Source organism: Meriones unguiculatus, chromosome 8 (assembly GCF_030254825.1).
Source record: "Meriones unguiculatus strain TT.TT164.6M chromosome 8, Bangor_MerUng_6.1, whole genome shotgun sequence".
Lineage (NCBI taxonomy): Eukaryota > Metazoa > Chordata > Mammalia > Rodentia > Muridae > Meriones > Meriones unguiculatus.
This window is the reverse complement of record NC_083356.1, coordinates 63,138,204-63,165,930: the sequence shown is the minus strand read 5'-3', so window position 1 is coordinate 63,165,930 and position 27,727 is coordinate 63,138,204. Positions and strand designations below refer to the sequence as shown.

The window sequence follows — 27,727 nt, the reverse complement described above, 5'->3', positions numbered from 1 at the left end:
TATAATTTTAAGTTTATTTCAACAAACTTTACAAAAACGTGATTTTTTTTTAAAGGAAAAAAACCTGAATCTCTACATGCACGGTACATTTGATTGATCATCAATGTATTTTAACAAAATATATTCAGAAACACCATGTCCAATAAAGCTTTCTGTATACACGGTAGATACTAAGTAATTTTGTTAAATGATGAGGCACTTGAAAAAGTCAAAACAAAGCTGTAAAATAGTTAAATACATGTTTAAAATATTGTGAACTTTTCTTTACCAAAAAAGTCATCCTCCAGTCTTCCCTTTTTACATGTTCTCTTTAACAGAATTAAGTCTCAGCTTTGAAGGACTACATCTTTCCCTCCAGGCCTTCAGGGTTTTTAGATTCCTTCAGACCCAGAGCAGTTTACAAAGGAGCAGATAATTTAAAGAAAAGTGATGAGAAATACAGACAACCTCACTTCTGAGTTATTCCTGCCACGTTCTGCCTGAGCTGGCTGCCAACTCACTCAGTTAATCTCAAATATGAGACTAGATTTTACTGCTAATTTGGCTTTAATGTAGCCCACCATGAGTCATCACTGAAGTAACATTGAGCTCTTAGCTAATTGTGAAAAAAAAAAAAAGTCTGGAGAGTCTCTGAGTGACAAAAATATATTTAAATATAAAGTACAAAATTCTGAACATTAAATTATTTCTGAACATGCACTTTCTTCGTGCACAAAATATAATGTGGTACCTGGGCATGGAGGCACACACCTATAATCCCAGTACTTGGGAGGCAAAAACAGGAGGGTCCTGTGATCTAGATCAGACTAAACAATGACACACCAACTAAAGAAGGAAAATAAAATGTGATACAGTGGTTAAAGAAGTAAATCCGGATACTGTGAATATGAAACAATTGTAACATGTTCAAATAATAAGATGCAGCTGGGAGTAGTTTCATGATAAAAATAACTGTTTATTCCTGGCCCTCAGTCCTGCCCAGATCACTGGAATGAGGCCATTAGAGCTGCCCTCCACCACGATGCTATGTGCTGATCATGCTCTTAAGCTCTTGTTACAACAAAGTTATCTTAAAATACAAAAACACAGTTCTAAGATAAAGTGACCTTCTCTGAAACACACGTGCTGCCAAAAATAGAAAAGCCATACACTTGATTTTTTTCTTTACCTGTGAGACACTAAAAAGACATCCTATAACTTCCTGATTCTTCCATGTCTAAGAACAAAATGCTAAATATAATAAATAAATGTGCAAATTGGAGGCACTGGAAGGGTACAGGACAGTGAGCATAGTACTGCAGCAGTGCGTTAGAATTCAGTTCTTCAGCCCTAAGACTTCTTACAAACACAGTCTGCTTATCGCTACTATTAATATTTACCACATAAAGGCACCTGTCACTACTCATGAGGAAGATCTGGATTTGAAACTTTCAGAATGTGTACTGTTAAAACTCTTTCCTTTTAGTCTGAGATAATTAAAGTTTTAGATGTTTCTGTATGATAGTAGCTAAATGTCTTGAAACATACTATCCCAAACACCCCAAGTTCTGTGATATTTTTATACTCTAAATTATGAACATTAATATTGGGGTAGTATGTGAAACTTTAATTTAAAAAAATAGGCAAAATAAATCATAATGGATGAAGTTTAAAAGATGTGACACCTTCAAAATATTATAGGATAAGAACAGTGATGTGAAATCTTGGTCAAATTTTTCTGCTTCTCTGACCCTCATAACCCCTCTTGCCATGTTTTAATAATAGCTACTCTTCATGCTTAGAAGGCCATGACCAGTGGAAAGCACATGGCAAAAAACCTGTACAACCATATAATAAAACATTCCATTTATAATACTCCCTCTAACGCTGGAATTATGGCCTGCTTCTCTTGTATTCATTTAGAATTCCCAGCTATAGGACAAGCAGAATAAAAACCTTCATAGAAACAAGTCTCTGAGTTTCAGCTTCCAGAATTGTATGTGTACCGTGTGTGCATGTGCACATGTGCAAGTGTGTGGCACGTGAGTGTGTGCTGCTGTGGTTTTATGGATAGACTGTGATAGGGGTCTCACCCTTGGGCAGCACAGCAGCACATACTTCACTGAGTAGGAAACCAGGGTTTGATGGGTTTAGACCCCTCTTGATGCTTCCTGAAAATGAAGAGGGGCACACTGCCCAGGTGTCCTGGCTCCTGGCCTTCCCTCATCTTTCCTAGAAAAACTTGCATCTCCTTCATCGTCTTATTAGGAAGCATACACAGTTCCACTAAGGAAATTCCTTTATAACAATGTAAATATATTTAAGAGTATAAGGACATACAGATGAAGTCAATCTTAAATAGCTTTCTCAGATTAGCACAATCCAAAATGGTTCAATAACCACTACCCAAAAGGTCCATTTTCTGTAGGTATAAATGATTCTGGGCCAGCTTTTCCCAATGCAATCCCTAGCTGTGGGAGGTGTTGGCAAACCCATGCTGAGTATATGTGGGTGGCAAGGCGAGCTGCTCTGTACCGCACTTCCTCACCGCTGTGCTGATTACACATGCTAAGAAGGGATGAGGTGCACAGCATTTCCCAAATCCACTCACCACCATATCTCTTCTCCTATCACAAAAATTCTGGAAGCTACCAGCTCTGAGAAGAAGACACTGAGAAATGCCCACCTATCCTGGTTCTAAACATTCCAGGGCTGTACCTGGCGATAATTACACTTTTAATTCCTGAAGAAGAATCACTTGGCTTACATGGTCCCCAACCATGGTGACCTGGATTTTCCCTCCTAAGGCTTCCCACTTTGTATGATTAGGAGTTACATTTCTTTACTGCAGATTGAGAAATTCAAAGGAGCTGATCAGATTATGATCTCTCTAAGGAGATCCTTATATTCTGCCTACAAGTATTAAAAACACAAAAATCTAATACTCTAAATCTCAACCTAACCCTGAGTCTCAATGTCTTTAGAGAGGAGTGTACTGCATCACTGTGTCATTGCCATTAATCTTATCGCTAATATTATTTAGTAGTTGAGGTAGCAGAGGTGAAAGTATTGGTTACACACTTATTTTTGTATATTAATCCTTCAGTCACCTCCATGCATTTGGGACGTACTATTATGCAGATTTTACAGACTCATGCCCTGAAATTTACAGGGATTAACTGACTCGCCAAGGTTACACCAAGGAGTAAGGGCAGGATGTTAAGCTCATACCTGATTCCTCAGTCCATGCTCTTAATGCCATCTTAAGTACTCGTGACAAAAAAAAAATAGAACAAAACATTTAAGTCACATTTTCATTGTATTAATAAATTGAGGTGCATTTAGATAAAATCCAATCGTTTAGAATTTAGTTTTACATTTCCTTCTATTCAAACTCTCATTCCTTTAAAAGAGATACTCAAAGTTTCAAAAAGACAGAAAAATAGATTTCTATTTACCAGCGACAGGTTTCTATGTGTTTTGTTTGTTTGTGTTTGCTCTTGGCCTTTTGTTTTTGAGACAGATCTCAATATGTAGCCCTGACCATTCTCAAACTCACAAAGATCCACTTGCGTCGGCCTCCCTGGAATGCTGACTTCTATGTTTTTTTTTGTTGTTGTTGTTGGTCTTTTGTTTGTTTGTTTTTGTTTTAATGAGGAGGGCTTTAAAAATCTGCATCCAGGGTGAAGACATTATCTGTAGTTTCTGCCATGACTGCAAATCGCTGATACTCAGAAACTCTTTTCTCAAAGAAATTTGTTTTCCCTTCTAATGAAATGTTTTCCATAAAATCAAAGGGATTTTCTGCCTGAAAAACCTGAAAATAAAATAATTATCATTAGATATTCTGAAGAGTCCAAATTAACCCCCACAACAAGGGCAAGAATGATACCTGCTCTCTCACTGCCACTTGTCTACAGCCACACTCACTAAGCATTTTCATGGCTGTTCCCAATTCATTTACAGTTTCAAAGGATTTTGAAAAGCCATTTTTTTCTTACAAAACAAGTCTCTGTCCTACAAATTTTATTTGTTTCTCTGTTTGTCAGAGATGGGCCATGTAACCCACATTGGCTAAAAACTTGCAATCCTTCAGCCTTAGAAATGTTAGAATAACAGATGAACGTCACACCTCTAACTCGTCACTGGCATTTTAAAGGTTGACTAGTGTATTACAAACGCTTTCAGGAAAGTAAACTTCAGAGACCTTACTTTCTATAAGTTCTTGTTGACAGTGTGGGGGCATGACTGGCGATGGCCTCCAGAGGCTCCCATATTTGAGTGTTTGGTCCCAAGCTGGTAAGCTGGTGAGAAAGGATAGGAAGTGTGGCATTGCTGGAGGAAGTGTGCCACTGAGGGTGGTTTTTGAGGTTTCGGAAGCCCACACCAGGCCCAGTTGCTCTCTCTCTGCCTCCCGTCTACAGATCAGGAAGTGAGCTTTCAGGCCCTGCTCTAGAACCCTGCCTGACTGCTGTGTACTGCTCTAGAACCCTGCCTGACTGTCGTGCACTGTGCTCCCTTTCAGGATGGCCATGAACTCGCCTTCTTGACACGGTAAGCAGTGTTTTCTTTCAGACATTGCCTCAACCGTGGTGTCTCTTCACAGCAATGGAACAGTAACTAAGACCAATAGTGACATGTTTTAAAACACTTTATTTACCTTTGAGAATCCAAGTTCTACGAGTAGTCTGTCAGCTACAAACTCAATATACTGTTTCATCAAAACACAGTTCATTCCAATGAGGCCGACAGGCAAGGCTTCTGTTAAAAACTCCTGGAATGCAAACAAAATGAGAGTAAAGCACAAAAAGATAACAATAAGTAAGATACAAAATATGTAGAATTATTGCTGGAATTTGAAATGTCCCCTACAGGCTGATGTGTTTGAGCACTTGGTCCTGACACCACTGTGTAGGAAGTTCATGGAACCTTTGCTTGCTGAGACTTAGCTGGCAGAACGCAGAACTAGGTCACTGGGCGAGAGCTTTGAGGACCTTCTTCCCATCACTCTACTCTCTGGTACAGTTGATCTAGACAGGTTGTGCTTTATCCTGCTAGAACCTTCCTTGCTATGAAAGACTGTACCTTCTGAGCTGTGAACAAGAATAAGTCCTCTTCCCTCAAATTTCTCACAGAGAAAGTGATTAACACACAGAAGTTTAGTTTTATTCATATTCTAGACACGGATTTTGCTCAAGGAAAGTATTCTGAGATAACTTTAGCATGACAAATGATGGTCATCTGTTTACAAATGTTTGCGATACTACTAATCATATGATTTCACATTCTCAGGGGCCCAAAGGTAAACAGACAACAGCAAATGTCCAGATCCTTTCAGGTAGTATGCACAGGATTGGATTCCTAGATCTCCTCAGCACAGAAAAGGAGATGCTTTATCCTGAAGGATCCAGACACGTCTTCTTCGAAGACCACCACCAAAGAAACATGACCACAAAAGGAGTCAAGAGAGAGACATCAGTTACAGAGAGCATGACAATAGGCAGGCATGAATTTGGAGGTTGGGAGATAAACTGAAATCCAACTATACTGAAAGAACAGAGGAAAAATAAAAGTACATTTTATATGTGTGATAGAATGATAGATAAAAGATAAATTAAATTATATATTTATATAATTATATAAAATACAGCCCTGAAAGAAACCAGGTATACAAAATACCTAATATATAACAAAGACTGACTTTCAACCAAATTATAAACTGGTATAACAATTTCAATACATCATGTATCAGTACTGTTGCAGTTTGGATGAGAAGAGCCAGCATGGGCTCATTTAGTTTCATGCTTGGTCCCAGTTGAAGGAATTGTTTGGGAAGGGTTGGTATGTATTGCTAGGAGGTACTGGGGTGGGCTTGGAGGATTCAAACCTACTCCATTCCCAGTGAGGTCCCTCTGCCTCCTACTCATGGATAAGGATATAAGCTCTCAGCTACTGCTCCAACACCATGCCTGCCTAAGGCCATGCTCCCAGCTAGAATGGTCATGGACTCTGCAACCTTGAGCCCTAAATTCAATGCTTTTCTTTTATAAGTTGGTTTGTTACAGCAACAGAAAAGTAACTAAGATAACTGTTAAACTGGACTACATGAATTTGCTGATGTTGACCTACAAATGACAACTTAATAGTCAAGTGCTTCTGGGCCAGTGGCACAGTGTCAGGAGGATTGGGTAGAGGTATGCATTAACCAAGGAGTTCAAGGCTAGCCCACATGGCACCATTTCAAACAAATTTTAAAAACAAAATACAGGGAGCAGAGGGATTGGTCAGTGGTGGAAAGCACTGGCTGCTCTCCTAGAGGACCTGGTTTTGATTCCCAGCATCCACTTGGTACCTCACAACCATATGCAACTCTAAGTCTAGGAGATCTGATGTCCTTTTCTGACCTCCATGGGCAGCAAACAAGTATGTGAAACATAGATACATATGCATGCAGGTAAAATACAGATATAATAAAATAAAAATGAAGCAAAAAATTAAATTCAAAATAGAATATAGTCATATGCTAATGGGATTGTTAAGCACATCAAATTCCCTTACTTACCTGCTCAATTTTAACAGCATCAACAATGATTTTCCTGACCCTTTCTTCTGAAGGCTTATTTACCAAGTACTGAAACATGAGGCAAGCAAAGTCACAGTGAAGTCCCTAAAACAGAGACAAGGGCTACTGTCAAAAACCTTCAGTGAGCTACTTCCTAGGTGCTGCTCCCATGGCCTCCTGCTGTAATGCCCTCAAACAACCTTTCCTTCTTTGAGTTGCTTCCTCAGGTATTTTATCACAGCAGGGAAAGCAGAGAACAGAGTAGCATTTAAAGAGCAAACGAAGATCACTCAGAGTTCCAAAACGATACGGTTTATATTAAGTAACAGCTCAAGATGAAAGGGAACTCAGTGCAAATGTTTCAAAAAGGTAAGATAATTGTCAAATCAATAAATGAATAAAAACTAACTTGCAATTTAAAGCAATCCCAACCAAAAGCCTGAGACATTTTAATCCAAACACTACTCTGAAAGGATAAATGGAAAGAATTTTATGAAGCCCATCTTTAAAATGAATGTTCTGAGATGTAGTCTACCAACTATTAAAAGATACCAGTGCCCACTGAAGTAAAGGCTGTAATCTCAGCTACTACAGAGGTTGAGGCAGGAGAACCAGAAAATCAAGGCCTGCCTGAGCTACAGAATGTGTTCAGCACCAATCCAGGCAACTTTGTAAGACCCTATCTCAAAACGAAAAGAAGAGGACCAGGGAAATAGCTCAGTGGGAGAGTGCTTGCTTAGCATACTTGAAGGCCTGCGCTGTTTCCTCAGCACAGAATAAAGCTGGGGTAATGGCTCGCTCTGTAACTCTAGCAGTCAGGGGGTAAAGGTAAGAGGATCACTATTTGGCAAGGTTATCCTCTGCCAAACAGTGAGTCTGAGCCCAGCCTGAGATATATAAGAATCCTGTCTTTATAAAACAAACCAAAACAAAAAATCAGGGCGAGCAAGATGGTTCAGCAGGTAAAGGCTTTGCTGCCAAACCTGATGACCTGAGTTCAATCCCTGGGTCCAGCACGGTAGAAGGAGTGACCCAACTCCTACAAGGTGTCTTCTGACTTCCACATGTGTGCCATGTCAGGTGCCACCCAGGCAGACAGGTACAGGTAACACACACTAATACATGCTTTATTTTTTTCAAATCAAAGAACAATTTTGAGAAAATATTTAAAATAAGTAAGTAGAATTGAAATTGCAATGCTGTACTCACTGGGTGTAACAGATATATAAAGCAAATTCAGTAAACAATGTTAAAAGAAGTCAAACAAGCTAAGCATGGTGGTGCACTCCTTTAATCCCAGAACTCAAGAGACAGGTGAATCTCTGAGTTCAAGGCCAGCCTGGGTCTACAAAGCAAGTTCCAGGACAGGCAAAGCTGGACAGAAAAGCCCTGTCTTGAAAACAAACAAACAGACAAAAAAATACTAAAAGAGACCAATATATCACTGTGCATAGGGAATACATCAATAACCATGCCAAATATGAACCTTCTTTAAGGATTATAGAATACCACACAAATGACCTTAAAATATTAACAGTACTTAAGAAAGAAAAATAAACATCACAACTGGAATAAAGGCAAAGAACAAGAGGCAACTATAAAAATATACAAATAACTAATATAATTATGAGAAAGAGATCAACATCAGCAACAACAAATAAAAATAAATGCAATAATCAAGTGCCAATATATCTATCAGATTTGTCAAGAATTTAGCAAATACCCTAAGCTCTGGAGAGGGTAAGAAAGTGTCCATGCATGGCTAAGCGGAGATAGAAACTGCTGCAAATTTTCTGGAAAGAAATCTGCAGGTGAGGATAAACGGCCTGCTAATTCTTTGTAATTGAATTTAAGAAAATTAAAAAGCTAAGACAAAGTTTATATGCAAAGTTTCACTTCAGTAAGACAAAACAACCTGGCATGGTGGTGAATATTTTTTGTCTTATTTTGTTTTCTGAGGTGGGTTTTCTCTGTGTACCAAGCCCTGGCTGACCTGGACTCACTTTGTAGACCAGGCTGGCCTTGAACTCACCTGCTTCTATCTCCCAAGCATTGTGATTAAAAGGCATGCACCACCACACCTGCCCTGTGGTGAATTTTGTTTAAAGATTTATTTATTATTTATACAGTGTTCTGCCATATGTAACAGAAGAGGGTAACAGATCTCACTATACATGGTTGTGAGCTACCATGTGGTTGCTGGGAATTGAACTCAGGACCTTTGGAAGAACAACCAGTGTTCTTAACCTCTGAGCCATCTCTCCAGCTCCCTGTGGTGAATATTTTTAACCCCAGCACTCAGGAGGCAGAGGCAGGCAGATCTGTTGTGAGTTCAAGGCAAGCCTACATAGCAACTTTCAAGTCAACTAGGGTTACACAGTAAGATGCTGTTTCAAAAAGAAAAAAAGCTAAACAAAAATTCTGGAAAAAATTTCTAATTAGGATTAAATAAATTACACCCTTACCAAACTGTTTTGAAACAATGCTTAATGTAGAAAAAGGCTCACAACATTTGCCAGCTGGAAAAAGAATGGTGTGGTGACTCAGGCCTGTAACCCCAACACTCAGGAGGTGGAGGCAGGGACATCTCCAAGGTACCCTGAGCTACAGGGTGAGACCCTGTCTCAAACAAACAAAAGATATAAAAACTGTACATTTTAAACATATGATACATACACACAGGGGTGGGAGACTAGAGGAAAAGAAAAGGAGAGATTTAAATATAGAAAAGTCTATAAAGTCTATAAAGGAAATACAATACCAAACAGCATTACCTCTGAGTTCATTGACCTTTTTGTTAAATTCTTTATAATAATTATGGCATTTATTGTCTAAGTTCTTAGAAAGCTAAGGACATGACACCAAAGAGCATAACCGGATGAAGCACTTACGTACTTAAACAATACCATTCCCAGGGCTGGAGAGTTAGCTCAGGGGTTAGGAGCACCTGCTCTTGGAAGGGACTGGGCTTGGCTCCCAGCACCCACATGGTGGCTCATAGCCATCAGTAATTCCAGTTCCAAAATTCCACTTTCTTCTCAACTCCAAGGGAACGAGGCATGTATGTAGTCCATATACATACATGTAAGTAAAACACCCACACACATAAAATAAATCTTTAAAATTTTTAAATACTTTTCATATATACTGTTTCCTTACATTCTAATAATCCATTAGCATTTATAACTGAAAAACTGGAGATTCAGAGAAGTAACTTGAGAAGTTTCCTTAAGAAGAAATAAGCTGAGAAGCCCAGGCTAGTGTGGACAACAAATGTAACTTGGGTGGCTGTTGTTGACTGAACACTGAAAGTGGAAAGAAGAGCACTCTATGCTAAAAAGCCCAGACTCTGTCTAACAAGGTGGGGAGACACACACATGCTATGGACTGTGAGGGATGAGACAGGCTTAGATTTAAACACATGCATAAGAAAAGCAGTAGCCAGCTTTACCCAATGACATCAGGACTGTTGAGCTGCCTCTCTTGAAAACATGATCAACAGGTGAAAATAAATAAATAAATAAATTAATTAATAAACAAATAAAGTGGGGAGGAAAAATGAAAAGGTATTGCAGACCAGAAGGAGACAAGACTGGATATGGCAAAAAAGGAAAAAACAACTTAAAGTGGCCCCCAGGACATCAGGGTTGTGACATTTGCAAGACAGAAAGATGAAATTGAGCAGCACATTTCAGAGATGATAACGAATCTTGATTTCTGAGATACTTGTTTAAGATATGTGTGGAGGCTACCAGGAAAAAACACCTAGCACGTGCTGAATGTAGGTTTAGATCTCAGAACTATCTGGAACACAGATAAAGCTTGAGGAGTTATGAGCACTTAGATGGTGGCTGATTCTGTGAGAACAAATAAAATAGCCAGAAAATCACAAATGAGAGACCCAGGCAAAAATCTGTAAGTCCATTCATATTTAAGGATAAGAAGAGACCAAGGAGGTGACAAGGAAAACAACATCTCACAGGCCAAAGAAGTGAGTTTATATTTCCTTTTCATTCCAGAATGCTGTGTCAATATATGCATTTTCTCCGGAGGGAAGAAAAATAAGTGAGCACAAATAACACAAATGCACGAGGAAGAACATTTCCTCCCTTACTTCATCCCTGCTGATCAGCTCATTTGAAAAGGTAAGTCCAGGCATGAGGCCTCTCTTCTTTAGCCAGAATATAGCAGCAAACGATCCAGAGAAGAAAATTCCTTCTACAGCAGCAAAGGCCACCACTCTTTCCCCTAGGAGACAAAACAGTTCCATCTTCTAACTACATAGTGCAGACATCTGCAAGCTTATAAACATATGGAGCTTTTTCTATTAAACTATCTTCCTAAAAAAACACTATGCACAAAGGTCTTCAAGGCAGGATTTTCCGTTCCTGCCTGCTAAAGCGGAAAGACATGCCTATTTCAAAGCCAGGGACACACATGGACTTGAGTAGGTATTGTCATTCTCAGACACACACACACACAGATTCCATACATCAAACAAACAAATAAATGAAAGAGGTGATTTACCTGAAAAGATACATGTGTGTGAGTTCACTCCGTGTACTTACATGTGTATACTAGGATGGGAAGTATAAGATAAACTTTTTGACAACTGTCTTCCTCTAAGGGGAGGAGTGGTTGCTAATGTTTATATTTTTGTTAGCAACCTATTGTTGCTAAAATACTTGATGTAAACATTTCAAACATATTGTTATCCTTGTAGAATAATTTTAAAAATCAGCTGAAGGCAATGATTTCACCTATAAAATAACATAAAATATCTTTCTGTTAAAGATAGAAGAGCCAACATAAAAGTTTATTCACTGTTAGGTAAAACTCTGTAAAAACTCATTCCTAAAATGTCTTTAGTTGTATCATATCTGTGACACTGTCTCTAGAATTTACTATATTATAACACATACACACACAATAATAACAAATAAACATTTAAATTTAAATACAGAAATTTCCAATTTTTATGCTTTATGTTTCTAATCTTTAGAACAAATACTTAAATCTAAAAGCAGTATGACTGAAGTGTTTATGGCTGACTCTAAAGGAGTCAGGTTTGCCCTTGTTCTTTCCTTGCTTATCTCACATCAAACAGATCAACCACTGCAAAGAGATGGGAATCCAAACTGTCTATTAACAACTTCAAACATGAGAAAAACTTCTAGTTTATCTTTATAGATGCCATTTAAACAGCTTCTTTTGGTAATCGTCATCAGAGAGGCTTCACCCAGCAACTGATACAAATAGATGCAGAGACCCGCAACCAAACATTAGGCAGAGCTTAGAAAGTCCTGTAGAAGAGGGGGAGGAAGGATTGTAGAAGCCAGAAGGGTCAAGGACACCACAAAAACACGGTGCACACAATCAATTAACCTGGGCTCCCAGGGGCTCCCAGAGACTGAACGGATGATCAGGGAGCCTTGTGGGTCTGACCTAGGTCCTCTCTCTGCATATGTGTATGGTTGTGTAGCTCGGTGTTCTTGTGGGACTCCTAACAGCGGGAGTGGGGGCTGTCTCTAACTCTTGTATGCTTTTGAGTTTCCTCGTTCAGTCTTAATCTGAGGGGAGGTTCCTAGTCTTATTGCAACTTGCTATGTTTGTCTGATATCTCTGGGAGGCCTTCCCTTTTTTCTAAAGGGGAACTGAGGCAGAGTGGATCTGGGAGATAGGGGAGGTGAAGGGAGAAACTGGGTGGAGAAGGGAAAAGGGAAACTGGGTTTATGATAGGAGAAAAGAATTTTTTAAAAGCTGCTTTGAAAAAAACTATATTCATAAATTAAAGAAATGCCAACAGGGAAATTATAGAAAACTTTAATATGAATATAATAAATATTATAATATCATCACTGCTTAAGTTATTTCATCCTTATTAGTTTATGATAGTTTTATTTTACAACTAATTATATTATAGATAATAATAACTGACATTTTAAATTATTAAAGTGATTTCATATGGACAATTATCTATAAAAGAACTGGACTAAAATTAAACTTAAGTGCTGGTATATAAGAAGAGAGTTATCTTAACCATTCTGTGCACTTATGTGAATACTGAAGAATACAAGCCATAACAATAGCTATAGAAGACTATTTTTTAAGATAATTAAAAGATTTTAAGGAGGAGCTGGGAAAATAGCATGAGGACCAGAGTATGAATGCCCAGTATCCACATGAAAAGCCAAGAATGGCAGACACACGTGTAATCCTAGATCTAGGGAAATGGATACAAGAGGATTGCTGAAGAGATTTGCCCAATGGGTGAATTCCATGCAAGACCATGACTACAGTGGCACAGCCACCAGCTACGCCCTACCAGCAAACTCTTCCTTACATTTCTGTTAGCAATCCTAATGAAACTCACTGGGTTTCTCTCTCTCTCTCTCTCTCTCTCTCTCTCTCTCTCTCTCTCACACACACACACACACACACACACCTGACATGTGTAGACATGAAAAGTAAAAGGGACCCTAACTGAGAGGAAGGGGATAAGCAAGAAATGGAGGGGGACAAGTGTGACTAACAGGGGTGTGTGAATATGGTAAAACACACAATGTTCGTGTACATAGAGGTCATAATGAAGCCCATTGTTACCCACAATTAACATATGTTTATTAAAATTTAGGAGTAGTTGCTCATGGAGCCCTATGCCAATAGCAGAGATGCTTTTGTCAGCTGAGGATGCGCTATGGGAGACTCTGAGAGAACAGAGAGACTCTAACAAGCACCCATGGTATGGCTACCTCTGGTTGTCCAGCTCATCTTTCCTGGGTAGTGCCAGTAAATACATGCCTCAAACAGGGCAGGAGGCAAAGATGAACACAACACCCAAGTTGTCTCTGATCTCCACACATGTGCACACCAATGCTTAAATGAATATATATACAGAGATGGGGAGGGGGAGGGATAAGGAAAGAAAGAAGGGGGAAGGGAGAAGAAGGAAAGACTGAAAAAAATGTCCTGGCCTACGAGATGGCTTAACAGGTAAAAGAGCTTGCCCTGGAAGTCTGATGACCTGGGTTTGATCCTAGTAACCATGGCAAGGGGAAACCATTTTCTGACCTCCATACATGTACTATGTATGGCACACACATGCCTCTGCCCCACACACATGCAAAAAATTAATAATGTAAAAAATTATAAGGCTAGGATGAGTGGCATATGCTTGTCTCAGTGTTCAGAAGGGCTGGGCAGTAGAACAGTGAGTGCGAGGTCATCCTGAGAATGAGACCCTGCTTCAAAAAAAAAAGTGGGGGCATCTCAATCCAGAAGTTTGTCTGTATTTCACTTCCCAGTGAAAACAAGGCTCATTACTGAAAACTGTTCTTGTCCTAGTTGACTGCAAAAACTTGCATTTTTTTAGCAACTAGATCTTTGTTTCTCAGAAACTGTAAGGACTTGACTTGCTTTAAAGCCCTGGCAGTCTTTAAAACTGGCGCAAACTGCAGGTTACTATAGCATTCTCTGCTGAATTCTACGTGACTTCTTTACTTGTCAGTATGCATGTTGAGATGTTAGCTTTTCAAGTTCTGACATATTAAATACAACAAGTTACAGCCTTACTGAGCACCAGTTTCTAACTAAATGTTGTGAATAGTGACACTGAACTCTGTGCTCCACTTTGATGCACCATGACCCCTAAGGCTAATCTGATGACACACAAGTTAACACTACATACCAAAAGTAGACTTTCTATCTGCTATCCAGCGCATGGCCCAGTCTGCTTTTTTCTTCACACATGGCATTGTTTCAACTGCATTAAACAAAAATTCCCTATAAAAACAAAATCATAGAAAAATCATTCATTTGTTTTTATTAATTGGACTAAGTTTTAATAATCAGAGACAATAACTGTAACTCTTACAGTATACCACCAAATCAAGTTTTTCTGTATTTTTGTATGTTCATAATTATGAATACAGAAATAAAAGTAAAACTGATTAGTGACTTGGATATAAGCTGATATAACAATCAATGAAATGCAAGCAATTCAATTTATTAACACAATGTACTAACAAGGCTTTAAGATGCTATGAATTATCTAAAGCCTAACTGGTCTGTGCTAGGCTTTTAATCTACCACATTATTGAGCAATAGAAAACTACACTCACGGACTGCCATTAACATTGTGGTTTTGGAATAAATTCTGGTCTTAACATAAGCAAACCTTCAGAAACATACAAACCCTGCAGAAAAAGAAAAACCCTGCTGTAATACCTTTTCTTTGGATCTCTGATGTAAGTATCTATCAGTAAACTGTACATCTCTGAGTGAACATTCTCGATGAGAATTTGAAAGCCATAGAAACAGCGAGCCTCTGGAACCTGCACCTCCTGGCTAAAACGCTCCACCTAGGAAAATAAGGGAACCGGGAAGAGCTGGTGAGCCGGCTCTCACAAAACACTAGTCACACACTACAAGCAGGACATGGACACCAGAGTTCTCATTTAAAACTCTTTTGTCTTTTCCAGTACTCAGGAAGCTGGACAGGAGGATACTGATTTCAAGACCAATCTGGGAAACACAGCAAGACCCTGTCTCAAAAAACAAAACAGTGATCAGTGAGAAGGCTCAGCAGGAAAAGGTACCTGCTGTGCTTTCTAAATGAGAGAGATCCACACAGACCCGCAGATGGTCCCTGAGGGCACATTCTCTATTAAGGTTGTTACATGAGGGAAAAAAAGCTAATGAATTCTGTGCCGTTTTTGGATTATGTTCTCATACCACGGAGAATAAAAACACAGGGCGTCTGTAATGCGAGCCAAGCAGTATGTAGTCATAGGGACAGCTTCGGGCTACCCTGTGTAGTTTCAATTGCTATAATTTGTGCTTGATTTCACAATGTATTGCTAGTCAGTTAACTATCTTCTCTTCTGAAACTTCATGAGAAAAATATACTCAACACTTAAACTCCAGTGTCCCGGAAAAGGGGCTTTGCTAGTTAGTGTGAGAACCTAAATTCGGGTTCCCTAACACTCACATAAAAATCTGGGCATGTCTCTGTGCTCCTGTAACCTCAGTGCTGGAGGTTACAGTGCAGAGACAGGAGGTGATGAGTTCCAAGGTCAATGAAGAGACTTTCTCTCAAGGGAGTAAGGCAGAGAGCAGCAGAAGACAGCCAATGCTGGCCTCTGCCTCCACACGCACACATACCGCATATACTTTTAAACAGAAGTTACGCTTCATTGAATGCGGTACTGAGACGTCTTTCTTTCTTCAGGCAGGATTTCTTTATGGTGGTTTATTAACATTGTCATTCAAGTACAAACCAGAAACAACAGTAAAATAAAAATCTTACCAAGTTTTCATTTACAATTCCATCACTGGCTGCGAAAAAGGCTAAGATGTGGGAGATGAAACACTTCTCATCTGATGAAAGCTTGTTCCAGTGAGGGAGGTCCTTTGATAAGTCAACCTAGAATAAAAAACTCCAAGTGTTTTTCACTAAGTTAAAAGAGTTTAGAACACTTAGACTTTAAAGTTAAGAGCTATGCCACTGCCAGTAATCTGAAGGAAAAAAAAAAAAACATTAAAAATCACAAAAGTCACCAGGCAGTGATGGCATACACTTTTAATCCCAGCACATAGGAAGTAGAGGCAGGCAGAGTTCAAGGCCAGCCTGGTCTATAAAGTGAGCTCCAGGACAGCCAGGGCTACACAGAGAAACCCTGTCTCAAAACAAACCAAGAAGAAGAAAATAACAAAAGTCAAAATAAGACAAACATTATGTTAATAATACTGTGTTATACTCAGAATATTTGCCTAATTAGTAGATTATAACTTCTCTTGCTACATGGAAGAAAATGGATAAGTATGTGAGACAGTATATTTGTTTATTTGTTAGTGGGAGAAAGTTTATATACGTGTGTGTGTGTGTGTGTGTGTGTGTGTGTGTGCATGCCTGTGTATGAGTGTGCATATTTTGCAACACCATGATCATCTATTCCTTAGTTTGAGAGTCCCTTAAAGGATATTGGGTTGTACAATATTTTGAATTAAGAATCCGTGTTTCCTGGTCAGTAGGAGCTGAATTTTTTTTGCTTAAAAGAAAACAGAACAATCCTAGCATGTTCAAGGAAGTAGGAAGGGTGAGAAGGAGAGAGGGAGTGAGAAAAGAAGGGAAGGACATTTGTGAAGGAGCCTGCTTTTTGGCTAATTTAGTTGGCCAGGATACACTTCTAAAATATTAATATTAATAAAGCTAGTGGTAGAGCACCAAGTGAAGGATGAACAAAAAGGAAAGAGAAAGTAAAACCTAGTCAAGTACGTAGGGTAGTAGGCTAAGGACTGGCAGCCGCTTCTTTTATGCAACAATTGCTGTAGTGACAGATGACTCAGCAGCTGCTAGCTGATCACAGCTTCTCTGCTCCCACGGCTACTGAGTTCCTGAGAAGTCATCATGTCAGGAAGATTAACAGCCTGGATTTTAAAGCTTCTTATAGACTAGAAATTCCTCTGAAATACTCACTCAAGTCACTTTGGAATTAGAGTGATGCACCCTAGGGTTTGGCAAATCCAAACCTTTCAAACGGCCCTTAAATGTCACTTGCTGTGTCTTAGCTGGCTCTTGCTGCTAAGTTCACACAGATCAGATGGCCTGAAAACATACATTTACTTTTCAAAGTTCTGGAAGCTGTAAGTCCAAGAGCAGGGTCTGTGCTGGCTAAGTTTATGTCCACTTGATACAAGACAGAGTCATTTTGAAAGAAGAAACCTCAATTGGAGTGACACAGACAATGGAGGCCTGCCTTATGAAGCTTCAGAGGGAAGTTTGAGAGTCCCTTAAAGGATATTGGTTTGTACAATATTTTGAATTAAGAATCCATGTTTCCTGGTCAGTGGGAGCTGAAGAGCCAGCTGTGACTAACCCAGGTGACACTGGTTTTGAAAGGTATGAAGGTGTTCTGAAGAAGCTTGGCACTATATGGCAGGCCAGGCAATGCCAATGAAAGTACAGCCTCAGTTACAGTCGAAGCCCCAGGCCGAAAGGGTCATGGAAAAAAATTGAGCCTGTGGCGCAATCATGCGGCAGAGCTGGAATGACTGAAGAGAGCCCAAAAAAAGACGAAGGTGAAGGTCTAGCAGCAAGTCCAGTGTTTTGGAGATGCCAATACCATGGGCCAACTACCAAGGACAGCAGAAGTTGTGGCGTGAGCCAGCCTGAGGTTAGGAGACACGCCTGTGTGTGGCAAAGGGTAGAACAGAAGTGCAGCCTGATCCCTGAAGGAATCCCAATCCCCGATGACCAACACTGCACTCACACTGTGGGACTCTGATTTTACCTGGACTTGGTTGCGACTATGGCCTTGTTCTCCTTGTTCCTCCCTCTTGGGATAAGAAAGTATTTACTGTTTTTGTTGTTGTTTTTAATATAAGAGGCCACAGTTAAGAGACTTAATTATAAAAAGATTTCAAAGTTTTGGTGAGACTTTGGACTTTCAGTGAGATTTTGGATATTTTAGAGAAACTATGGATATTTTAGAGACTTAGGATTTTTAAAGAGGCTTGAACTTTGAAAGATTGGCTATTTTAATGTGACTGAACGTTTAAAGTGTTTGAATTTGTAAAGACTACGGGACTTTTAAAAGTTGAAATGTTTTACATTGTAATATTATCACTCATGTGAAATCTTGGAGAAGAACAAAAAGAGAATGGTTATAGTTTAACAGTGAAGAGTTTGGGTGTCAAGTTGACAAGGGGTCAACTGTGCTGGCTAGTTTTATGTCAACTAAGTATGTGTCTCTCTCCTCCCTCCCCATACACACCAGATTGCCTGTGGGCAAGCCTGTGGCATGTTTTCTTAATAGATGATTGATGTTGGAGGAGCCAGTACACCTGGGGTAGTGTCACCCCAGGCTAGCAGTCCTAGATGCCATAAGCAGGCTTAGCAAGCAACCTCTGCAACAGTTCCTGCCTCCAGTTCCTGCCTGGAATGCCTACCCTGACTTTCCTGGATGATGAATTACATACAATCTGAAATAAACCCTTTTCTCCCTAAGTTGCTTTTGGTCATGGTGTTTTATCACAGCACTGGAAACCCTATCTAAGACAGAGTAAGGGAAGTAGTTTGTCTGGATTTTTTCTTTTTTTAATGTGCATGGATATTTTGTCTGCATGTGTGTTTATGTATGCTGGGTGCCCTCCGAGGCCAGAAGAGGATGTTAGATTCACTGAAACTGGAGTTACACAGAAGTTTGAACCACCATGTGTGTCCTGCGAACCAATGTTAAGTCCTCCAGAAGTGCAGCCACTGCTTTTAACTCCTGAGCCATCTCTCTAGCCCCCAGAGTAGAATTTTTAAAGAGGCACCTTCTTTCCATATGTGCATAGGACAGGGAGAAAGGTCCCTTTTTATATTTCTTTCTCTCTCTCTCTCTCTCTCTTTATTTATTTATTTGAGACAAGGTTTCTCCCTTTTTATATTTCTTTCTTTCTTTCTTTTCTCTCTCTCTCTCTATTTATTTATTTATTTATCTATCTATCTATCTATCTATCTATCTATTTATTTATTTATTTATTTATTTATTTGAGACAAGGTTTCTCTACGTAGCTCTGACTGTCCTGGAATTCATTTGTAGACCAGGCTGGTTTTGAACTCACAGAGATCTGCCTGTCTCTGCCTCCCAAGTGCTGGGATTATATGTGTGCACCACTACATCTGGCTCATATTTCTTTTTTAAAAGGCATTAATCCCATCCATGAGATCTCTACCCTCATTATCCTCATTACCAAATACCTCCCATTGCCCCACCTCTAAAGACCATCACACTGGGTACTAATGACTCAACTTACAAATTTGGGCAAGACAAAAACACTTAGTGTATAGCTCTTATAGCTATTTTGTCTTATAAAAGTATTTAAGTATGTTTAATAATAATGTGACAAATATTTGAAATATATAACTGTCCTTTTTAAACTCTGCTGGGTTTGCTCTTCTTTTAATTATTCTAACACAATCTCATTCTTCTTGACCTTTCCAAAAAAAAAAAAACAAAAAACAAAAAACAAACAAACAAAAAAAAACCCTAACATTCTAACCTTTAAATTATTGTATCCTTTCCTAAAACTCTTTTCCTGTTATACCTAAAGTGTTTGCTAAACACTCAATACATGCTAGACATGAGGGCTCTCTAGACAACGGGATGAGGTGGGATTCCTGACAGTAAGTTGAATACTGCAATATATCTAACTTTAAATGTTAAACTTGCCTCTTTAAACACTGAGCTTTAAAATGCCCTATAACGTTTACTTATACTGTTATATAATAACGGTTATAGTCCCTCCTAGAAACATAAAACTTCCTGCCTAGTTTTATCTCATGAGCTCATCCTCAATTTCATCATCTAAATATTGATTCCAGACTTGCTTCAGTTTTAGATCCTCAGTGTTCCCCATGTGTTAAAGTAAAGGCTTGGTTGCCACCCTCTGGCACTGTTACTTTAAAATTTGATTTTCGTAGGTATTTTTGTCATAGTAACAGAAAGCTGATTATCAGAATTGCCTGACTGGCTTAAAAAAAAATTCTCCACGCTATACTTTGTCTTCTGAGGAAGGACCTAATACTTGGGAATTAAATTCAACCACTAATTTAAAAACCAGAATATAAAATTAACCTTTTTTTACATAATTTGTTTAATATGTGGAACTAAAAATATCTTTGACTTCTTTCAAATCATATATCTGAATCTCCCTGCAAAATCCTTATCAACTTGTGTGTTTTATTTTTTAATTAGTATTTTTGAGCATAGGACATTCATTACAGTTTCAAAAGAAAGCAATTAATTTCCAATGAATTTTTCAGAAACCTAAATATCACAGGTTCCTTTTAAAAACATGACAAAACAAAAGGCCAACTGTGTGCTCTACTTGTTCTCTGAACCATATCTAACAAAAGCTTTCTAAAAACCACAGACAGATAGGGAAAGTCAGGTGTGCAAATCACACTGAGCTATAAAAATACTGAGCATTTGCTTCATTTGGGTGTTAAGCTCTGTATGTCAGCTACAATATATAACAATACTGACAATTGCCAAACGTGAAAATAGTGTAAGAGAAATTTAAGACATTGGTGTCTTTTTAATTCTACGTTAAAATTTTTCCATTCTTTGTATGAAGTCATAGTTTACATTTTATTTAGTGCTTATCAAGTGTCAGACACAGCTGTAACTATTGCCTTGATCCTCGTGTGGGTTACACATTATTAGCCTGATTTAGCAGGGAGAGATGAGACGCCACAGGACAGCATGCGGCAGAGCGGGATTTGTACTGAAGCAGCCTGGCCTCAGGTCATGCACTCTTCACAGGGTGTTATCTCCATAGGCTCAGGGTCTATGGAAAGCCATTTATTTATTTATTTATTTATTTATTTATTTATTTATTTATGTATGTGTGTGTATGAGAGGTGGGGTGAGAGAAAGAGATCATGTGTGTGCCACAACACATGTGTAGAGATAAGAGGAAAATTCAAGAGTTAGTCCACTCCCTCTACGTGGGCTATCAGGAATCCAACTCAGGCCATCAGGCTTGCTCAGAAAATGCTTTTGTCCAGATTTAGTACTTGTCAGACAGGCATACAGATCCAACAATATTTATTCACATAGATACAGCTATCCAGAGATAGAGATACTTATGCAGAGCAACGGTGTTATGTAGCTATCATAATAAGAAATAAGAATAATTAAATAAAGACAATATTTTTGTTTAAAGTATATAGCAATCATTTGACTAATTGTTCTTATTAAACCAGTAAGTATTTCCAAACTTGTGTGTTCAGCTCCTTTAGAGGTGGAAAAAGTTACATTTCCAATAAGTAATCAATGGTTGCCCTGTTGGGGCAGCTGTATCAGGCTTGCTGCAGCTGAAGGCAGAGCTACATTTTGAATTTAGCCTGGCAGGCTCAGAGTTGACTGCCCTGCCTGCAGAGAGAGTCACCTTTGTCCAAACATATCCACCTCTGAAAACTAGCGTTTCATCCTTTTGTAGGTTTTTGTTGTTGTCTTGTTTTCTTTTGTTTTTTGAAGCCAAGGTTTCTCTGTATAGCCACGGCTGTCCCAGAACTCACTATGTAGACCAGCCTAGTGCCTGCCTCTGCTGGGATTAAAGGTGTGCACCACCATGCCCTGCTCTCACCCTTCATTTTCAAAACTACAGCTGCAATTTTGATTATTCTGCTGTCCATAAGTATAAACTGGTGTTAGTACTGGCAAGATGGCTCAGCAGGTAAAGGTGTTTGCTGCCAAAGCTTTGCTCAACCTGGTAATGTTAGTTCAATTTCATAAACACACACATGAATGAGTAACTATAAAAACAAACAGACAAAAATCCAAAACTGTTCTTATCTTGTCATAGCAAACTAAAAATCTATTTAAAAATAAAAAATGTAGGCTGGCTGCAGAGAGTGCTCATTGGTTACAAGCATTTGCTGCTGTCACAGACGATCCTGGTTCAGTTCTCAGCGCTCACATGACAGTTCACATCCACCTGTAACTCCAGCCCGAGGATCCACCCATCTCTGCTGGCGTACACATATACATGCAGGCAAACACTCATACATATAGAATAAAAATAAGTAAATCTTAAAAAATACAAAATGGTCTACAATGTATTAGAACTAAAGGTAAGAAGATCATGACTATGGATGAATAATAGAAAGACTGTGTCTCAGAACAAAACCAAAAATCTGGTACAATGAGATGTCATTTCCTTATACCAAGAAATTTATTTACAAACACTAACCTAATTACTTTCCATTTAAACTGATTGCTAATTAGTTATATTTATCATTAATGAGAACTAATAATCTATTTTGATTCTGAGCCATATCTTATTTAGTGTTTCTTGTAAGTAAAAATATTTCAATACTCCGTAAGGCAAGCAGTGAGCACCGCAGGATGTGACTGCTGACGCATGCGTTGCCACATACCTCCTCTGCTGTCCAGAATGATGCCTGCGCTTGCTTATACATTCTCCAAATATCAGGGTACTGGATTGGGAAGATGACAAACCGGCGGGAACTCTTTCTTAGGAGAGGCTCTTCATTCGACCTCGCCACATCTTCATTTGCATCTGAAGACAGTTGCTTTTAAAAAACAAAGTATAAATGTCTTTTTTATGTGGAAAAAAGGTCTCTGACTCAATCTTAAGTACATACTTGGGGAAAGTCTGGGAGGTAGCATAGGTTGGGGAGGCAGTATGATGCACAGATCCTTTCAGGCATCCGACTACCAGGTAACTGTCTACAGAGTTAGGAAGTTGCTTGATTTCTGTAAGCCTCGCCTTATGCAGCCACGTAATAATGCTCACTGAATAAGATTGTTCTGATTATTAAAATCCTTAAAGCTACAGCAGGTGCAGAGTAGGCAGCAAAGTTACTGTGGTTATTGCTACTCTAAGCATAAGTACAAGGCTAACTTAACGAATTGTGCGAAAATTTGTAAGTTCATGAACAAAATGTCCCTTCAGTGCCACTCTGATTTAGAAGGCTGATGTGAATGAGCCACTGTTACAGGCTACATTTTAAATACCTTTTCTAACCTTAGCCGTAACATTAGAACTTACCTGAGAACTTCTTAGCAACAATGTAGCTCCTTTATCCATATTAACATTCCCATGCGCCACTGTTACTTACATTTCAGATTATTCTTTATAGTTGAGAACTGTTTTCACTTGCATGGCCATGTTAGCATCTTTGCTCCCAGCTTAGCAGTTGCCACACTTAGAGCAAAGGGCTGAAAGCTACCAATGTATTTTTCATGATCTCAAATGCTGCATTCTTTAAAATTATTTTGTTATTACTGAATAGCTTCTGATTAGCTTTTTAAAAGTTGTTCCTACATTTGTGGAATTATTATAGTGGAAATGAACTTTAACTCATTATTAGAGATTGGTTGAAGAATAAGTGTCAGCTAGACATAACGGCACATGCCTGTAATCCCAACACTTAGGAGTTGGCAGAGGCAGGAAGATTGCTAGTTCAAGGCCAGCCTGAGCTACAGTGAGACTCTGAGGAGAGAGGGAGAAACAGACACTCAAAACAACATTAGCTACAACTGTGGCCAAACTGAAGAGACAGAGGTCTAGAATAAACAGGTGTGTGTGTGTGTGTGTGTGTGTGCATGTGTCTGTGTATATGCTCGTATGTGTGTGTGCTTGCACACATGTGTGTATTAGGAGACCATAAGTTACTAATAGGTGTCCTCCTCTAATGCTCTCCACTGAACCGTAACTCAATGATTGGCCTGATGCTCAATCTGTCTCTGCCCTGAGCTCCAATGCCAGGCTTATAGATACGTATCAATTCCAGGCTTTTAGCTGGGTGCTGGGATTCTGAAGTATGGGCCTCATACTTACACAGCAGGCACTTTGCCAAATGAAAAGGCAACAGACATTTTAAATCTGTGTGGCCCATAAGCTCTGTTAATTTTTCTGTAAATAAATTTATTACAGTTTTTAATACTATTCTATATTTTTTCTGTGCAATGTATTACTGAGGTATCTATTCAGGACTAGAAACCACTATCTCCTCATTCCATTTGTTAGGTGGGGAATTCTGAACATTGGGAACAAAAACACAAACCTTTGGCACCAAGCATCTTGATCTTGGAGTTTTTACATCCTAATAAACAACTGGTCAGTCTCAGAATTTGTGAACCTTTTGAAGACCAGTACCTTTAAATTGGAATATAAGCTACATTTATATATACTTTCTTCCTGTTCTACCCTGATAAAAATGTAACATAATAAAAGCATAGCAGTATTCATGAATGGTAGTGACATTAATTCATGAAGGATTAGAAGAAGCTACATTAGCAAGTTTTATTAAATATGTTGTCATGTAAAGAGGGTTAACTATATAAACCTTTGAGCTGGGCCAGAGTTGACATATTTCATAATGCGTATTTTAATACAATTTGATGAGGTTCAGGTAAGGCTCTCCAAGGTACCCTCCGTAGATATGTGGTCAGAAGCCATACTTTAGAACACGGATCTTCAATCTTCCTAATGCTGCGACCCTTTAATACAGTTCCTCATGCTGTGGTGACCCCCCAACCATAAAATTATTTTTATTGTTGTTTTATAACAATAATTTTGCTACTGTTGTGAATTGTAATGCAAACATCTGTTTTACAGTCATCTTAGGCAACCCCTGTGAAAGGGTTGTGCAGTCCTCAAAGGGGTGATGGCCCACATGTATTTCACATGGTGGAAACCAACAGGACGGATTAATAGCAAGATGATTAAGAGAACTAATGCCAGGTATTAATCCATCTTTCAGGAGGCAGAGGCTGGTGTATCTGAGGTCAAGGCCAGCCTGGTCTACAGAGGAAGTTCCAGGCCAGCCAGAGATACACAGAAAAATGTTGTCTTAAAAAAAAAGAAAGGGCGGGGGGGGGGGGGGGGAGGGATGAAAGGAGAACTAATAATATACAAAGAAATGGTTAGCTAAGTCACCTTCCATTTACATGTGAATTCAAAACAAGTTTGTCAAGTCTCACCATTCCTTTGAATAAATAATTTTACAAATAGAAACTTAAAATTACTCTACTAGACAAAAGTGGATTTATCAATTGCTGTTCACTTATGATTTTCTGGAATATGGGCCCCAATATGAATGTTCATGGAAAGAGACTTGAATGTAAGTATAAACTTTGCCATAGTTATTTTTCTATAACCACTCTAAAACAAGGCTTTGCTACTTGAAAAAAAAATTCCACTGTCATTATTTTATGGAAAAATTAAGTTTTAGATTCTAAAATATTACTCCTTGACTAAATTGTATCCAAAGTTAGGTTAGGTAGGTTTATTCTGCATACTAAATGGAAATTAAGAAATTAATTTTTTAAAACTTTGGAGCAGGCCATCTTGCTTCTAAATGTAAACTTTTGGAAACCACTGAAGGTTTTTAATCAGACAAGTAACAATACTGGATCTGTATTTTATGATTACTTGTAGAAATGAGGCAGGATTTGAAAAGAAATTGGAAATAAAAATAAATTTAAATTAGTATGTTTCCCATTTCTTGCCTTTATTGTCTTCTGCATATGCATAGTGGGACATGTGCAGCCACCCAAACACAGGTTGTAGGCTCCGTAACTTAGTTTTTATTAATTACTCCAGATGATTCTGATACAAAGAGCCCGCGGTGCCCCATCATATCCAGAGCAACAAAGTGCTCAGAATATCCCTGCATCTCAAAAACTCTTGGAGTCATTAAAAATACTCACTAAAATTCATTCTAGGTCTAAAATGCTGTTGTATTTATTACTTAAAGCAACAAAAAAGTTAATAAAGTTGTTAAGCCAGATTGACTTCTGATATCATTTGCAAACTAGAGAAGTCTGAATTTTCACCTGAATGGAAAAATTGGTACAAAGTACCTTTGTATCAAGGGGGAAAAAAATTAAAGGATAGTCAAAACTTATTACTAAATGCTTCCAAAACAAAAATCAACTTAGAATCTACGTCTTTGTCTATAAATGCCAGGTTAAACATTCAGTCTGTGGGCTAAAACTTTTATGTCCCCTCCAAATTGCTTTAAGATACCACAAAGACAAAAAGGTTCACATTAAAAAAAAGTATAGCTCATATTCCAGATGGTTTGGAGTATCTGTCCCCCAAAATGGGGTACTGGAAATTAAAAAGTAACAACTTAAATTACTATATATCCACATAACCTAATATTTATTTGCTGTTATTAATACGCCTTTCTGCTAGCACAGAGGCAAAAAGGATGGGTACGTTAATTTTAGATTTATTAAGCACCGTTGCACTTTGCATAAAGCACTTCATTCTTTGTGAAGGAAGCACCACTTCCACTGTTGAAATGAAGAAACGCACACCCTGAAGATTCAGTTAGTAATTGGGTCTGAGCAAAACTGTCCTCCTAAGGCTTTCTCGTCCTCCCTCCATCTGTCATCTCCCTCCTCATCCACCTGCGTCAATTTCCACACGCATTCCTCAACTCTTTAACTGCAAACGGATGATAAGCATCTCATCCGCCACAGCCCTCTTTCATCCCCCAGGGTTCCAGACAAGGAAAGACCAGGGGCTGGAAAGCAGGGCGCGCGGAGCCCGGGCCGGGACCTCAGAGCTCTCCTTGGCCGCAGCAGCACAGCGTCCCCCGCCCTTCCCGCGGGCCGGCTTCCCGACTGCCCCACACCAGCCTGCCGTGAGGGCGCTTCCCTCCGGCCTGCACTGAGTTTGTCACGGCGACGAATAAAATACCACTCTACAACGGTCCTTTTTTTGCAACCTAAAGTCCAGGCGTGACCCCGGGGTGGAGGATGAAGCAACTGCAGTATTTTTACCTCCTCCTCCTCCGGCCTGGCCGCTTCCGGCCTTTCCGGGTCGCCCATCGCGCAGACTCTGCCAGAGCTACGGAGTTGAGGAACTGTGCGCAGCAAGCAATTCGAGCAAGACTAGACCGAGGTAGCCAACTGCACCGAGCGAACCTCCTCCTGCTCCGGGCCCGCCCAGCTGCGGCGGTCCTGGGTTCCGGTCAGCCCATCTGCGGTGGCTCCGCCCAGGCACGCTACTCCCCGGGTCACGGAGATCCGCCCACCTCAGCCGGCCCCGCCCCTCCCCCAGAGATCCGCCCACCTCAGCCGGCCCCGCCCCGCCCCGCAGACATCCGCCCACCTCAGCCGGCCCCGCCCCGCCCCGCCCCGCAGACATCCACCCACCTCAGCCCTGCCCCTCACGCCGCCGAGACGAGACTTGCTCAGCTGGCCGGCTTCCCCTTGAGCCTGCAGCCTGTAGGAGAGTACCAGTGTCCTTCCAACCCGTTCCCCGCCGTCGCGTGATCCCACCCACTCGTGTTGCCCCAGCCTCTACGCTCTCCCTCAGCTTGTCATCTGTTCAGAGTTTGGAGCGTCGACTGGAATCCGCAGTCTGCCTTACCTGCTCCAGACTACCTGGTACACGAGGGGACAGACACGCTGGGACATTGCCTAGCTAGTCCTCGAGGTGCCCCAGCAACGCGGTGAGTGGCAGTCAGCCCCGAGAGACTGCCAGAGGGCAGTAGAGCCCGCTCAGTGGATGGCCTGTGAAGATGTGTGTGTGTGTGTGTGTGTGTGTGAATAGTGCTTGAGAATGAGGAAAAATAACTAGATTCAGGGAAATATTTTGAAATCTTTGTGAATCTGTTTAAGCAACTGAGTAATATTTATTGAACGTTCC

The 27,727-nt window shown here is 39.7% G+C and overlaps 1 protein-coding gene across 4 annotated transcripts; it reads right to left on the bottom strand.

The window, feature by feature from the left end:
* Rrm2b (ribonucleotide reductase regulatory TP53 inducible subunit M2B) lies at positions 1–27,067 on the bottom strand. Of its 4 annotated transcripts, none has more exons than XM_021650961.2 (9): positions 26,857–27,067; positions 22,473–22,628; positions 15,849–15,965; positions 14,768–14,901; positions 14,229–14,323; positions 10,656–10,789; positions 6,542–6,646; positions 4,640–4,753; positions 1–3,796 (listed from the first exon to the last, which is right to left on the bottom strand). In XM_021650961.2, exons 1-9 carry the CDS (start codon positions 26,902–26,904, stop codon positions 3,644–3,646), a joined length of 1,056 nt encoding a protein of 351 aa, XP_021506636.1. In that variant the 5' UTR covers positions 26,905–27,067; the 3' UTR covers positions 1–3,643. The 4 variants fall into 4 exon arrangements, with proteins under 4 accessions (XP_021506636.1, XP_060245561.1, XP_060245560.1 ...); XM_060389578.1 differs by having other exon boundaries at positions 1–1,125; positions 26,857–27,060; XM_060389577.1 differs by lacking the exons at positions 14,768–14,901; positions 26,857–27,067 and having other exon boundaries at positions 22,473–22,504.
* Between the last annotated feature and the right edge of the window lie 660 nt (positions 27,068–27,727).